This window comes from Typopeltis vanoorti, chromosome 19 (assembly GCF_054136105.1).
Source record: "Typopeltis vanoorti isolate ZY-2024b chromosome 19, IOZ_Tvanoo_1.0, whole genome shotgun sequence".
In the NCBI taxonomy this organism is placed as follows: Eukaryota; Metazoa; Arthropoda; class Arachnida; order Uropygi; family Thelyphonidae; genus Typopeltis; species Typopeltis vanoorti.
In genome coordinates, this window is record NC_143567.1 from 90858637 (window position 1) to 90874200 (window position 15564).

Below are 15564 nucleotides of genomic sequence, written 5' to 3' on the forward strand. Positions count from 1 at the left end.
AAAATACCCGAAATAGAAGGCACCTGGTAAGTGAACCTAGAATTGGGGATACGTTTAAGGACCAGTACTCCCCTTCCTCTGTATACCAACGAATCACAACACAGGACTAATATGGTATAAAAATTCATCATTGTTTAATACCAGATTGTCAAATAAATCGTGATTTAATGCCCAACTCGTAATTTGGAAAGCAACGCAACCAAGTGCTACATTTGTACTCTGATAATGACAGCTATTTTCAGAAAGATGGTGGTGCTAACATTCATTGTATGAAAATATGTTTCAGTTTCTAGACTAAGAGAGCTACATATAATGTAGTTTGTTTAGTCGATACGGTTAAATCCAGATGAACATTTGCACTGACGAAAGGTGTACCGAAAGATATACTCCTCACTCTCCTTCAAACATACATTGAAGTTTGGACTGTAAACCTCACTGGTAATCAAATCGAGTTGCATTCTTCGAAATACATTTTAGTATGTTATAAACATATCATTTTATAGTTTGGATTAAAGAATATCTGACTTACTTGTAACTTAGTTCTAGTAAACTGGCTAGTCAACGTACATAAGTTAAGTTGTCTAATACATATGAATGTGCGTACATCTATCTCCTTGTTTTCTCGAGGCAGCTTTGAAGCTATTTAGATCAAGTGTATGGGCAATTCAAGCATTTGGAAGGTCAAGTAGGTTATTTCTTCCATCTCACCTTCATCACCGCTTCTATCACTCAGCCACGCAGCACCTAATATGTAAAGCAGTCATGTGCAACATCTTCCAAGGCACAAGTCGATAGTGACTTTTAAACGTACCCTACAGCCGATGGTGACCTTTAGATGTACTGCAGGATCGTATCATTTAATGTAGAAGTAAAAATACTATTTCATAAGCCAGAGATCTGCAGTTATTAGTGTAAGAAAAGTTGTAATAAGTAGGACAGCGGTAGATTATTCATTTAACGAAAGCTTTATTAAATTAATGTTTTATTTATTTTCTGTTTTGATTTTTTTAATAATGATTTCAAAGTAAACAAATCAAATGCATTCATTGCAATGTTTGGGACTGAAACTTTGAAAATTTCAAATTTCAAGCACCAGTTTTCATAAATTTCTTGATAATTCGAAAGCCAGAATCAAGGATATTTTAGAAAACTACTCTAGGGATATCTGTTGCACATGACTATCTTAATGCATACATTTCATTCAAGTATTTCGTTGCGTCAGAATTTGTCATTCTGCCATTGCACTACGTCTTCAGTCACTGTTCACAAATTTACAGCTTTATCTCCCGATTACACTAACAATTATGATTATGAATAATGGAACAAAACTAACTTATATGAGATTCGTATGAACAAGAGTATGAACTTTTCTCTCCTCAGTAGTAGGTATCTGTTAATATCTTACTATTCTATATTTACGAAAATTAGCTACAGAAATTACGGAAACTACTTATTAATAGTTGTTAGACTATTTACATAACAAACGGGCGTTTATAACTTATCCGAATATTCTCAATATCAATTCATATCCGCCGTTGTCCTTCCAGAACAATCTCTATTCTGGCAATAGTTTAATTTTGATTGATTAACACGCGATATTATATTGCGATAGCAATATAATGTCACGTGTGACATTTCCATCTAGCTCCAGAATAAAACAATAATAGAAGAAAATGCTCAAGCAGAATATTTCTAATATTGTTCTGTTAATTCCTATTGGTTCGGTATTTTATAACAATTATTGTTATAAAATATTCTCTTTATACGAAGTGAAAACATTCTGTATAAATTAGGCAATCTTGAATTCCGCGATATACAGTTTCTTTTTTTTAATCAACAGGCAAACTTTATATTCTTACTGATGTCAGGAATCATTCTGAATGATTGAAAAACAAGTTATTAGTTTAATCAATTAATTAACCAGGACATGATTCCAGAAGTTGTATATTGCAAAGATGTCGCCCTCGTCCGTTCAGTATTCCTGAAAAATTACTTATTCTTATATAGTAAAATTTTAATGATAATAGTTAATTTTAAGTCAAAATACTGCGAAAATATTAATATTAAAATATATTTTTAAATTATTATTTTAATTAAGCATTATTAACGTAATTATTAATTTTATTCAAATGACAACATACACAAAAGCGAAGAATTGTTGGTTTTTTCCATTTAAGTTCCTGGGTCGAGATTACTATTTGAACCAAACGATAACTCAGAGAGTTATATATAGTGTATTATGGACGGCGATTTCAGAATGTTCACTTTGCAGGTAAATGAGCTTTTGCACTTCATTTAGCATGACTAAGGGCATTGGGAAAGTGTCTTTCTTTCCAGAATACTGTACTTAATATTTTTTATAAACATAATTTGCTTAAATATTTTCTTAGAATCAGGTTTAGTATTCTACTGACAGACGGGAACAGATATATTCATAAGCAGCATCACTTCGGCTGATATGACTGCTTAAAACTCCTAATGCAGTTAAGTATTTTAATACACAGTATAAATGCACGCCTTGAATATATGTAAGGTGCATCTAAACTAACTTACGCTGCTGATCACGCAACGCTTTTTTTTAGTATTCCGAATTGGTGTCAATGCGCATGTGTATTTTGCATGATTTCACTTTATAAGCTGCAATATGTAACGCTTATGAGAATATTCTCTTATTTCAGAATTATTGAATTAGTAGAAAGTCTAAGCAATACGAAACTAGTTGTTCTGATAAATTTTGATAATATTCTGATAATGAAATAGAATAAATTTTTACTGTTTATTTCGCTCGCTGATGTGTATTTTTTGTCAAATAGTCGTTACGTTTTATGTTGAATGCTATTTTATATCTGATTCTCTCTAAAGTTGTCTTTTCAATATACGAAAGCACATAAATGTATAATGAATTCTTTTCACTATTAATTTGATGGGACATAAAATTCAAACACTAATATAACTTCCTCAAGTCAAATGTATTCAAATTACCTCGTATGTTTCCATTTATCATTAATAAGACTGATATATTTCTTGGAATATTTTCGAAAAGCTAGAGATAATTTTTCGTTTTAATTTAACGGCATCGCAGTTGTGATTTATTAAACACATATAGTCTTACCTCAAGTTACTCGAGAAGTGCTTTCCATTATAGTGAAGCAAAATTCGCTTAACTGAGAGCGATTAGATTTTCGAGATGAATGGGAAAGAAAATGAAGAAGAAGAAAAAACATAATAAAAATAAACAAAAATCAATGCACATCATAATTGAACATGATATGAAATTATGAAAATTTAAAGCAGAAAGAAAGAAAGAAAGAAGTAGCAAAAATAGTAAACAAGAACGAAGCAGTCATTTAAACTGACATCAGACACTCAGTAATTCATCTTCATGAGTACTACCAGCATTCTTATTTAATAAAAAAACATCTAACGTTGCCTGTTGGGTGCAGCATCTAATTTCTCTTTGCGAACTTCCTAATAATGTGTTTACATTCTTTATGAACCTTGAAATCTTCGCACTCCTTTCTTCAACGGAAAACAACCAGTTTCATCTAAGTTAAACACTTGACTCGGTACATAATTCTATTCAGCATTTAAGTCCAGTAACTGATTTTATATAATTTGCTTCCGTTTTTTTCCCACAACAAAAAACTCCAAGGTTTTTTTTTTTTTTAATTCTGAAGATTTCTTATTATTAGAAATCATACTGCAAGATTCAGCGAATTGAAAGTCGACTATATATTTTTTTCAACATTTAACAAGCGATAGGAAAGTCCACTATGCTATAACCAACTAAAACTATCAAAAGAGTAATTTAAGTGAAAATTTATTTTTCTTATTAGCAAACATTCCAAGAAAGATATTTTCGATTCTTATGTTTGAGTTAATCTTAAAAACAACAAATGACAGCATACGAGATAAGCTTAGTATTTCTTGTAAATGCCAATTAAATGCTAACTAAATTTAATATATAATTATTGTATTTCTGCTCACATAAGTAACTTCCGTTTTTATTTTTTTTAATTTATAAAACAAGACGATATACAGATATGTGCTATAAATTTTTAAATGGAATTTCGTTGCGGTATACCGAAATGTTTACAACAGAAGATGGCTGTTCAAAATTATCCGTTTGAAGTAGTGTAATTGACAGCACAAAAATTCAACTACAGTTTAAGATATTTGTTCAAACTTCGGCAACTTCTGCGTTGACCAAATGAATTAATTAACTTAAAATACAAATCAAAACTAACCTTGCTTTTACTCAGTTTCAACATGTCTTTCCTTTAGAGATATTTCATTCTGTTTAACTTTTATGCTTTATAATTTCGTAATAATTGTAGTTTATTTCAGTTTTCATTTTGTTCTTAGTGAATTTTTGCAAATTTATTTTTTTTTCTGCTGCTTATTTTGCTTGCTAATATATTTTTGTAGATAGTGTTTACATTTTGTGTTGAATGCAAGTATATTAGATATATTCTAGAAAAGAAGAAGCATGTTTGGGTGTTTTTAGTTTTCTCATCCCTAAACGAAAGTCTTTCTCTCGTCACAGCGGACGGATCCAAGGAACCCAGTGAATCCGGTAAGTTAATGATCGATAAGGATTCTTCTTCTTAAAAAGTTGTATGTGAATCCTTTAAGATAACTATGTTATACAGGATTTAATATTCATTTCATATTTGTAAGGTCAATTATAATTTTGAATGCTAACAAATTGAATAACACACGTGCGAAGTGAAACAACCCAAAATTCTTATATCAATGAAGACAACTTACGATTGAGAGAAACCTAATCTATTTTCAACAGCCATAAGGTTGTTGAAAATAGATTAGCCATTGTGTTTAGTTGGATAATTCTTTCCAAAAAGGACCTGTGCTGTGTGTTGGTGCATTACATACAAGAAGAATCCAGGTGCTGTTTGCTCATTTCTTAGGTCGTTTTTTCATGATTGTGTTGTTCAGGAAATCGCCGTTCTCTATCAGTGAGGTCACCAATTAAAAATACGCATGATTCTCTCTGATTCAAGGGACAACGTGTTGACAAACACGATACACGTTTCAGCAGTTTTTTCAAGAACGCGGTGGCAATTATCATTGAGGCCATTTCCACAAGTATTGGGTCTGTTGTTTTTCGCGATCTCTCACGCATACTCGATGTTTGTATCATTTGCTGACATCGAAGAGCGACCATTGAATCGACAAATGATAAAAGTTAGCAATGATCCGATTCACGAAGAATCGTACATCAGATCATCGCTATGATGCCAGTATTATGTCTCTGAATTACGTGTGTTGTTCTTCTGGCTGGTTTGTGGAATGAGATTCCAGAGGAAAACATCTTGAAAACTCCATATGAGACCCGATATGATTGCCTTTAGTTGAAAAGCATATAAAGGTCTTGTCCTAGATGGGATTCGACTCCACTTATTTACAACCAAAGCACATCGACAGGACATTCCTATGAAGTGCCGAAAACATTCCACAGGAACGTTGGCCCAAACTAAATCACACCTAACGTTTCTGTTCCATTTTATGCTTATACGTAGATCCACACCGCGCCATGCAGGTTACCTCAGGATATGTTTGCAGCTAATGCCTTTTGAAAATATCCTTATTCTAGCTCATCCCACAAATGCTCTGTTAGACTGATATCCGATGACTAAAGATAAAGTCATCTGGGTGCCCTTCGAATCTTTCTAGAAGGATCTTTGTTATTCGGACATGCACATTATTCTGGAAATAACTGTTACCAGATGAATCAAGTGTGAGCATGAAGGGATATTTAAGGATATCGCATTACTGAAATTAGGGACCGAATCGTGTTAAGAACACACTTTGCGAATCACACAACAACTATCATGCCATCAATTGTTGACTGGTAGATGGATCCTTGATTTATACCACTTTCACTATTTCGTGGCCCTATTCAGTGTAAAATAACTGAATCGGGTTTCAGACTGGGTTATCCCCCGCTTCTCAAAGGTTTGTTAGCCAGTATAGGTTTGTTATATTGGTAATCATTTGGATTATTGGGACCTTTCTGCTAGACAGCATGTTTATGGTAATCCTCCTTCCGCCGGAAGCCACTTACATCAACTGGCTGTCTCCAACCATGGTATGGACGATGGCTGGATGCTTTCTGGAGGTCGGTACATAAGCATTAGGCATGAATATCTCAGTAGGATACTTTGTTTTGTAATATTCACATATGTACCAATACCTCTAGTGTTACCTATCACACGGTACTCATAGCCATTCTGTTCCATCAAAGGAAGTGATGTTTTATCTGGATGACCGTGTGGGAGTAGGTAATAAACTGACCACTCAGATGCTGCAGTTCCGTTGAAATACTATTAGCACATTCAACACGTCCATATAGGAGAGTTTCAAGTATTTGTTAGTACCGCTCACCTCACTTCTTCCATTCTCAACATAGTTTGGAAGTGTATTTCCAAAACCAAATTGTTCCAAACAAAGATTCATTTGCCAATGTTAATAAGCCACAATGGCTCGTGACAAGGTATTTTACAAGCTCTGCTTTCTGTAATTTTTTTGACATCTCATATGTAAATGAGATATTTTTATATAGCGAACGGGAATTAATTTCAAAACTTTAAACATTTATTTACAGTTATATACTTACAATTTTAACTTCGTAAAACGGCTTAATTTTGGCTCGTGTCTCAATTTCTAGTAATTTGTACGATTTAAATTTAAAAAAAAAAGATTAAATTTCAGTTTTGAGTGTTTGGTTAATTTTCGCAATAATCAATTTGTAAAAATATTTTAGTTTCATTATTTTATATTAATTAGCTAGAATTTCTAATTTATTTGCGTGAATATCCTTCCTTTCTGTTTAAAGTTTATGTGGGATGAAACACCCCCGTTTCCGAGAGAAAAAACCCTCCCACCTTCGAATCAGACTGGCCAACTCACTTTCAGTTGAAAGGCCCTGACGCAGGTTCTTCGAATCCTAGACAGGATTCGAAACCCGGGTCTTTCCAAACAAAGGACACATCGTCGAAACCGACTGAGCCCCCTCACTTTAATATGCGCGTGATTATTTCAACAGATTATTATCCACTTCCTCTAAATGTTGTTGAAAAAGCCGAGTTCGAAAATAATTCAATATCTTGTACTTGAATGACATTTAATACAAGAGTCATTATGCAATTTGTAGAATAATTTAAAATTAAAAAAAATTAACGCCTTTTATTCCCTTATAGGGAGTAGGCGAGGCCTTTTTTAAAACCCTATCTAACTTTTTGAGACTGAGTGGGCAGTTCACTCTCCACCGGTAGCCAATCAGGAAATAGCTAGTCCCCAATATTAGCACTAATTACAAGTGGCAACCGATGAAGAGACTGGCAAACAAGTGCCCATCTCTTGGCACCTAACTCTAACAGAAGTTCTTGTCTGAAATAGCATGGGTTGTAAGGTCGATTTTCTTGAGTTTACGGGAGAAAAATCCAGCTTTCCTGTCCCAGAGATCGACTTACTTGGGAACCGGTTAAAGAAAGGCTTAGAAAAAGTTCCTTCAATGCAAGCGCTACTTCCACTGAGCTATAAACCCTGAATACTAACTATTATTGGTAGTTAAATAGATGGGCCTAACAGCACTATGAAGCTAAGCAATCAATCGGTATGCATATAGAGAAATCTTTCTAAATCGTTTTAATGGCATCTTGCTGGTAGATGAAAATTTACTACCACCTAAGCTAGTTAAGCCATAAGAAATTTCCCATCTATACTAAACATATATGTCCTCAGAAACGCTATAAATACGAAGATATTTAAGTACCCATATGATTAAACACTTCAGTTTAGTTTAAATTAGACGAAGAAGGCAACAGTTTATAAGTAATAAATTGAAGAAAAAAAACCACATTTATGTCAATAATATTTTGCGATTATACCCCGTAAATCTCTTCGTAATCTATCTTACCTTCCAATAGATTACAAGACCAATGTAATGTGCCGTTTTACCGAACACCGTTGAGCCAAATTAATTATCAGACGTTTGAATTCCATGTACATATTGAATGGATATCGGTACAGCCTTTCCAAATAAAAACATAGGTAAAACGTTGCTTTTCTGTCGATTCCGAAATTGATGTAAGGAACAACACCCAGCAGCAGATGGGTGCTTCTGCTGGGCGTTGTTCCAGCAGCAGATGTTGAAATTGATTTCCATAAATGTGTCTAAAAATTCTCTCAGAATTATTTTTCTGATTTTCATTGTTATACTGTATTCTGTGAACTCTGTACAGTATATTATAGGATTTGTATTGTTTTCTTTCATAGTCACGAACATACCAGGTCAGTTGAGCACAATCAAAAATGGAAGGCGCAAAAGTGGCGGGAAAGTGCGATCTCTCGCTAACTCTACGACATCGTTAACCTCTCCCACAAGGAAAGGTCGTAATATGCATTCCAGGTATGCTCTTTCACCTTCTTCATAACAACTACGGCACGTTCCTAAAGAAATAGATCCCTTTGAAAGTAAATGCAGAGGGAAAAATTTTAATTTCCTTCAGCGGATTGTCTTTATATATATTTCCTGTATAAGTGCTTTTTTATCTGGATATTAGACTCATTCTCCTCAGATTTATGAATTAAATTTTATAGTTAAACTGAATTTTAATTTGACAAAAACGAATTTATTTCATTGATTTAGTTTTTAAAATATGTCAACTATCTGCTCAGTAATAAAAAGGATATATTTCGTTTCGCAACGTTTTTATCTATAAATACGTCTAGAAAATATTATCATAGATTACATCTCATGGAATTTGCATGGTTAGTGATTAAATACAATTTATCATTTAGAGAATCGAGTCAAATTATCTGTGTTGAAAGGATTCAAATATTGTTAAAATTTTGCAAGTGAACTCAAATGAATCCCTTATATACTTTAAGACTACTTTCCCAGTAAAATATAACAAATCGACTTCAAATCCGAAAGGCAGTGCAATAAAGATACATCAAAGGCACATGCGATAAAACAGTGCACTGGTAAACTACAGTACTGTATTTACAACACCAGTACGTATATTCAAACTCTTAAATTAAATCTCTGCCCACAGAGAGAGGGGGAGAGAGAGAGTAAATATTCGCAGGATATTGGTCTGTCCCAAGTCTTAACTGTCAAATAATCTGGCTTCATCTTCTCTTTTTCAGGAGTTTACAGTGTTTCATCCATACGAATCCGAGTATTTTGGTCAAACAAGTTTGGATTAGTTGGAATTATGGTGGAAGGACTGAGATGGATTGAATGCAATTAAGGATGAACTAACTAAGTCAGTGAGGTCCATACATTATGTCTGTGAATTGTGCATGCTCTCCAGATGGTTTGCTGTTTTGGGGGAGGAAACATGGATTTTCCAGGATAACCCTTCCACTTCCGTATAAAACAGGTTCTCATCTTCAGTTGGAAAGCTGGGTTTTAAAAACTCCAAGTTTTAGGATTTTTCATCCGTACCTCACGTCTTAAAAGGTATGCTAATCCAAATCTCTTCGAGGAGTGGGCGACTATCACTTCGTTTTAGCGAACACTACGGAGGCGCCAGGGTAAACAGGAAGAATAGTCTTCCTTGTTTGCTCAAGAAAATATATCAGGAATGGACAATATGAAACATTTCAACCACTTGGGAGGTTAGTTATCCACAGGAAACCCGCTCCTGTTGCCCAGAAGTTTATAGCACTTGATATTAATGTGCACCAGAGTACTCTGGAAAAACAGGAAGGACTATAAGAAAAATACTTCACCGAATACTGCGAGAAGATGGTCTTATGCTGAACAAGATTTAACATGCAGTTTAATTGGTTCAAGTTAACCAATTGTCACACACACACACACGGTTTCTTTGTCCCATAGCAACAACTTGAACTCTTCATGTCCAAGAATGGGATCTCTGTATCTAATAGACCTCTGTTTCCTTTAATCATTTACGAAATTAACCAGTCTATAGCCAAACTCCTGCCAGCACATAATATATCCACCTTCACGAAGGCAAGAGCTTTAATGCGTTCATTCTTTGACTTCCGCCAAAAAAAAAAACCCATCTAAGAAAGCAAACAACAAAGACTGTTATTTTCTTTCCAGGTTGGTAGTTTTTCTTCATGTGTAGCCACTTTTTCTACGTCGATTAAGCAAAGAGCAAATGGTTTAATGCATTCCTAGTCTGTCGCAGGAAAGCGAATTGATTTTTTTATTCAGAAACTAGAAACGCCCTTCTGTTTTCTGGCTTTTGATTTATTACGACAGCAACATTCAAGATATTAGAAGTCGTAAAGATCATGTCTTTATAAAACATCCCTTATTTCTCTTACCCGATACATAATTGTATAAGCCCGATTTTCACCGGAAATTTATACTGTATATACGTGATCTGTTGATTGAATATTGAAAATAGTAACAAACTAAAGCAAGACATTACTTATTATTTCTCGATATCGTTTCTTAAATTAATTCCAAGTCTAACTTCGGCATATTCTGCCGTTCCAGCATCATAACAAGCTAGCACAATACATTTTAAACAGTTATCGCCTACATTTGTATTTTGACAGTAACCAGTATGGCTACGGCCCTTAGTTACACACAATTATTATTATTATTATTATTATTATTATTATTATATCATCATCATCAACCGACCTCCATGGAGTCAAGAGACTCATCGTGTGAGGTACCACTGTCACATGCACAGCTCATCATATCTCGACTTAAATGCATTCGCTGTCCCTGCACTCACCACACCTCTCAGGAATTGCATTGCAATCGGCCACCACTCTCCATGTAAAAAAATCTACTCCTCACCCCCTTGCTCGCACCCTTACCATATTTAAGTCTCGATCATGTCTATCTCCGTCCTTCTATTCACTAGGCTGTGTAATGTGAATTTTCCCAATCTGTCCTCACATTCCACATTCCAGAGATCAGAAACCAACTTAGTCAATCGTCTCTGACCCTCTCCAACATCTCATGATCCTTTTAAAAACCTGGCGACCAAATCTCTGCACAACACACTGTACAGTTCTTTCTAATCTATTTCCCTTTTCCATGCTTTATTCCTACGTCTTTTCTTTAATTACCAATCTCTCTCTATTACCATTTGAAAAATAACGTAGGATATTTTGTATATAAAACATATGTACTATTACTTTTTGCTATCCATTATTAACACTTGTATTATTCTAAATATTTGTTACACCTATTGTATTATATTTTAATTTGTACTACTACTACTTCAGTTAATAAAGTTTAATTTCAAATTTATTCTACGAAACTCTAAAACTGTCTTATAATTACAGTTGTAGGAGAACTTTCGTTAATTATACTATATTTCTTATGACAAAGGGTCCGTTCGAGGTATTGTAATATCGTCTTTCGGCTCTTTTCAACAATTAATTCCATCCCTAATTCCAAATTTTCCAAAATTCTTTGTACATCAATTATCTTTTTTTTATGTTAATATTATTAATCCCCTCATTCTCTCCCCAGTTCTCTGACATGTCACAGTCAAATGGCCTTAGTACTTTGTCTGTCAACTGTGTTCTCAAGCTAGTTCGTTTGTTTGTTGCATGTGGCGAAACGAAATGATAATCCTCTTTGTCTTCCGAGACGTGAAAAAAAAACCTCATCTTCTTTGGGTGATTCGAATCCGGATCTGTATCTATTGTAATGTCCCTAGTAATGTCCAACAAACTGTTCTATTTAGGAGATTTAAGACATGCGCACACAACATCAAGGAAACAGCCAACTGTATTTGTAAATCATCCGATGATAACCTATCAAAAATATCGTAGAAATTAACATTTAAACAAAGACCAAAACTTTAGTCGAATTTTTGGAATTAGCTGTTTCTTGCATCTTGAGGAATTTACTTAATACTGTATCAGAAAAACAAACAAGCCAACCAACAACGGTGGAGTTGCGAGTTTATTCCCAGTGTATTCTTGTGAAGACAACTTCTTACTAATACATTTCCATTAACAAGAAAGAATGCCAAATAGACACAGACAGAAAACGGTGCTTGGATCTACAGTAAACATGAGCTAACATTTTAAGTCACTGAAGTAAATTTCATTACCTTTTAGGTTCTACAGCAGGATTCTTATTATCTACCTCCATTCCAGATACTATGAGTGGGATTCACATAAACATTTTAAAAGTGGTAAAATACATATAATGTGTGAAGCCAAAACTTTAGATTCCATATAAGTAAAGCAAACATTTTTTAGAAATTTTCAGAATTAACTCACGTATAATGAATGAAGTTATGAGTGCTATAATATATAGAGATTCAATGATTCAGGGTATGGAGAGTAGAATGCTCGAGGAATGCTTGTCTAGTGGAGCAATAGAGAGGGTGGGTTTAGCGATAAAGAGAAGACTTAATGTAGAAGAGATGATCGGATTGGTGGGCACAATTGACCCGAGAGGTAATATTACTCGGGCGGCAAAGAATTTAAGAACAATGTTAGATATCGTGAAGAAGAAAAGTGTCAGAGGGAAGCTAGTGAGTGTGCTGTCTTGTTTTGATAACTATGAATTAAGTATAAGAGCGATAATAATGAATGATGTGATTGAAAGAATGTGTGTAGAAAAAGAGGTATGGAATATGCTGATGTTTGGAGTGTGTTTGAAGGCAAAAGAGATCTGTACGCAGATGGATTGCACCCGAATATAGAAGGTCATAAGCGTTTGAAGAGGTTGCTGTTTTCTGAGCAAGCCGAAGTATTCGGACAGGGAAACTAAAATTGATAAGGTTGAGAATAGGAAGGAAATAGTTATGTAGGGAATGAGTTTCAGGTGATCATCTACCGTGGAATAATTTGGATAACAGAGTGGATAAAAATCAGTTTGGAACTATTGCGAATTCTGAAGTTGCTGGCTGCAAAGTGTATAAGGTGTAAAGGTAGTATGAGAACTAAAGGAAATCTACAGTATTTATGTACTAATAAATACTGAAGCATTCAGTATTTATTAGTACATAAAAGAAGAAGCATTCTTCTTCTACGTACTAATAAATTTTCATTCGAAATAAGAGGCATTCGAAATAAGAGGTAAGAGTTTTTGATATTAATCAGTGCAATCTTGCAAAAAGTTATAGGCTTTAGTGAAACTTGACTGACAGCAGAAGATGCGGTTACCGGAATTGAATGCGATGCATATAGTATTTTTAGGAAAAGGACAGAACAGGAGAAGGGGTATTGCTGCCAAGACAGTAGGATATCAAGATGACAGATGTGTAAATAGTAGTTTATTTGAGGTAATCTGATGTGATATAGTTGCCCACGGAGAAAATATACAGTTGGTTGTTGCTATAGGCCAGGGGGCACAAGGGGTAATGTAGAAGGATGCATCAGCAAATTAGCACGAGTGCAGGTCGAGTGATGATTATGGGGGATTTTCACTACTGAGATATCGATTGGAAAGATCACGTGGATCTGGTCATAGGGTCATGCGGAATTACAGGGAAAGAGATTATAACAAGCTTCGGATGCAGCTTGTAGTCGTCCTACGGCATAAGAGTTTGCAGAGGAAGGATATCAGCAGTGCGTGGGAGATAATCAACCAGTATCTAAAGGAAACAATATCGGAATGTATTCTCATGATCAGAAAGATAAGGAAGGCATTAGATGAGTGAGTACTAGTATCAGGCATAATCTGGAAAAAAATGTTATGGCGGTTCTATAAGGAGAAAGATTATCAGCATGCTCAGGCTAGAAAGGTTGCCAGTATAGTAAAGAAGACCAAATTAGAATACGAGATGACCTACTCAAGCAAGTTAATTTCAAAGAATTCTTTCGCTAGGTGGCAAGTAAAAGGAAGAATGATTTTGGAAGGATACATTTAGTAGGGGCTGATGGTAGTGAGGTGACCAAAGCTTATGTAATAGTAGAGTTACTGAGTGACCACTTTTCAAAAGTCTATCACCGAAGTGAGGATATTTCTGTATCTTATGTAGCAATAACTGATATGAGAATTGAGGTTAATGAATCAGAGGTACTTAGGATATTGCAGAATTTCAATGCAAATACTACAATGGGTTTGAATGGGATATCAGCTCGAAATGTGCGAGGGAATTGTCAATGATTCGTACTAGGCTGTTTAGCTTAAGTCTGAGCTCTGGTGGGAAGGAATCACCATCTCAGAAGTGGTTGCAAAATTATTGGAAAAGTTAGTTCAAGACAGAATTCAGGAATGGGTGGATAATAATATGATACCCTAAGAGGTGAAACATGGTTTTGTTAAAGGTCGATGGTCTTGTCTTAGAAATTATTAACTTTTTATAATACAGTGACAGCTGAGTTGACAAAAGGATGGAAAGAGTGGATACGATAGAAAATTTTAAGTTACTAAAAGGGTTTCATAAGATTAATGCAGGGGAAATATTTCAGCAGTTGGGTAGCGTGGAAGAACAAGAGGTCATCCCTGGAAATTAAGTAAAGGTTTGGTTAACAAGGTGTGAGGAGTAGATTTTTTGGTTGGAGAGTGGTGAGCGAATGGAATGGCACTGTCAGTGTTAGTTGTGAGTGTTTCGTCTGTCAATGAGTTCAAGGAGAGATTGTGTGGTCTTTTATGTGGATTGTGTGGCCTGTGCGAGAAATTGTGTTTCCCGCGATGAGTCTTCGGACTCACTCCATGGAGGTTCCCGTATAATAATAATAATACACTGAGAGTATTAAGCCTATTTTTATTACTAAACTGCATTCACGTTTATTTCCGATAAAAATATATACTTATGTGTTTTTTTCCTCCGCCGTAATACAAATATTAGAACAGAATTTATGTCTGCAATTACCAAATATCTGAGTACTTGATAAAATACACTATTTGTGAAACAACTCACCGATAAAAGTTCTCAACAAAACACACGAACCGTTTCCTTTAACGTCAAACAACAGGCAGCATAGCGCCCTCACACAAACACGTGTGAAAATCGAGAAATTAAGTAAAAATATAAGTCATTATTCACATTACTTCTCGTTGTGCATCCGATGTTAGTACAGTGGAATGACATACCGTTTTGTCGGATTACCATAATTTTCTCTTTGAAATATCAGAAATATTGTATGACATACTGACCTGAATACATAATTTGTTGATTAAAAAAAAAAAAACGCTCTGTAAATAGTAATCTATGACGTCACACTTCTCATGTTTTTTTTCTCCCCTTTATAATTTCTGTTACGTGGAATTTGTTGTAATTTCGATGCCATCGATAGAGTGAGCTGTGCGTATTCATTGAAATGCCACCTCACCTCCGATTTAGAGAAGATTTATAAAATAATCTCCCCCCCACACACACTTCTTTTATAGTTATTAATTAGTTAAATTCACTATTAATAGTGAATTTCGACGATATTCGTATTGCCGCTTTTATTAGTCTGTTTTAGGGTTCCATTGATCTGATAGCTCTATTCTAATTCCAAGAATAATAGGGGCGATTGGGAAAATTGAAAGGAAGTAAAACTAGCAATTTAAAAAAAAAAAATTCCGAAAACGAATACTTTATAATATACTATTTTTGAACAGGAATTAGCGCAGTGTTGGATGCTCTG

General features: G+C 34.6%; 1 protein-coding gene across 1 annotated transcript in view; it reads left to right on the forward strand.

Annotated features, from left to right (window-relative positions):
• The window catches only part of LOC150096335 (calcium-activated potassium channel slowpoke-like), a 171049-nt gene that overhangs the window by 128616 nt on the left and 26869 nt on the right, over positions 1–15564 (forward strand). Inside the window, exons 15-16 of the mRNA XM_090408803.1 lie at positions 4547–4576; positions 8299–8431. Of these exons, the coding sequence (XP_090264929.1) occupies positions 4547–4576; positions 8299–8431 (163 nt within the window). The remainder of the gene's footprint in view (positions 1–4546; positions 4577–8298; positions 8432–15564) is intronic.